Source organism: Rhagoletis zephyria, unplaced genomic scaffold, assembly GCF_001687245.7.
Source record: "Rhagoletis zephyria isolate East Lansing unplaced genomic scaffold, Rhagoletis_zephyria_1.1 Rzeph_scaffold_09309, whole genome shotgun sequence".
Lineage (NCBI taxonomy): Eukaryota > Metazoa > Arthropoda > Insecta > Diptera > Tephritidae > Rhagoletis > Rhagoletis zephyria.
In genome coordinates this window covers 2,155-3,278 of record NW_016166387.1, presented here as the reverse complement: position 1 = coordinate 3,278, position 1,124 = coordinate 2,155, and the positions used below count along the sequence as shown (strand labels likewise).

The 1,124-nt window shown below is 39.9% G+C and overlaps 1 protein-coding gene across 1 annotated transcript in view; it reads right to left on the bottom strand.

The window, feature by feature from the left end:
- Positions 1–777, bottom strand: part of LOC108375693 (calcyphosin-like protein) — an 8,357-nt gene extending 7,580 nt beyond the window's left edge. Inside the window, exon 1 of the mRNA XM_017631837.1 lies at positions 750–777. Coding sequence (XP_017487326.1) covers positions 750–767 — 18 coding nt within the window. The 5' untranslated portion in view covers positions 768–777. The remainder of the gene's footprint in view (positions 1–749) is intronic.
- Positions 778–1,124: the final 347 nt, after the last annotated feature.

Below are 1,124 nucleotides of genomic sequence, written 5' to 3'. Positions count from 1 at the left end.
GAAAAATAGTTTGCAAGGTAGTCCACATCCATGCATCCATACATGCCGCTATCCTATGCTATGAGACTTCTTTCTTCAGCAAATAAAAGACTTGCAAAAAGTTTGTCGCAATGAAATATTTTTTTTTTTGAAGTGAAACTTCTTACACGAGTTCGGAGATGGTTGCGTTAAATATTTAACATCCAGTCATAAAATCTGTACCGTACGCTCGATTTCCAAAAATGAGGTGTCACATGAAATAATATACATATATAATATATTATATTTTTTTTTTTCACTCATCATGCTCGTGCTGGTATATGGCGCAGAAGCATGCATGTACTATGACAACATCCGATGAGGCAGCTCTTGGAGTATTCGAGAGAAAGATATTGCGGGAGATTTACGGGCCTTTATGCATTGGTCATGGCGAGTACCGCAGACGATGACGTTTCAGAGCTCATAGAGCAGCGAATTAAAATACAGCGGCTCCGCTTGCTTAGTCATGTCGTTCGAATGGACACCGACGCCCCAGCCGTGAAAAAATTCAACTCGGAACCTGCTGGTGGTAGCAGAGGAAGGGGGAGGCCCGCATTGCGATGGAAAGACCAGGTGGAGAAGGACTTGGCTTCACAATTGGCGTCAGTTGGAACAGAAAAGAAACGACTGGCGTGCTTTGTTCAACTCGAAAAAGTCTGAGCTTCAAATATATACATATTTAATTTACTTTTTTATTTAATGTAGTAACTGCCTTTCGAATTATAACTCACTTCTGTTTCCTCGGTCATTTTTCGTAGTATATTTTAAATACTTATTTTTCCACTCGCAAAACTAAACCGTACACCACAAGATGTGCATAAAGCAAAAGCCAAATATTGACTACTTTTCTGGCAGGCACAGAAAAATTAGTGCTTGTGTGAAGTTCAGAATAACTAAATTTGTGAATGGTAATTGGCAGACAAAGGAATACTTCTTCGTTCGAAGTGTCATTAACTAAATACATTAATTGCTTTTAGTATATTCACCGCTGTGCCCGCAGTTCAGTTCCGACGCAGCGCAACACTGCTGAGGTGATACTTCATTAAGTTCAGTTTTCATTTTATTTTATGTGAACCAGAAAGCCGGTCACCATATGGCTGCCACAG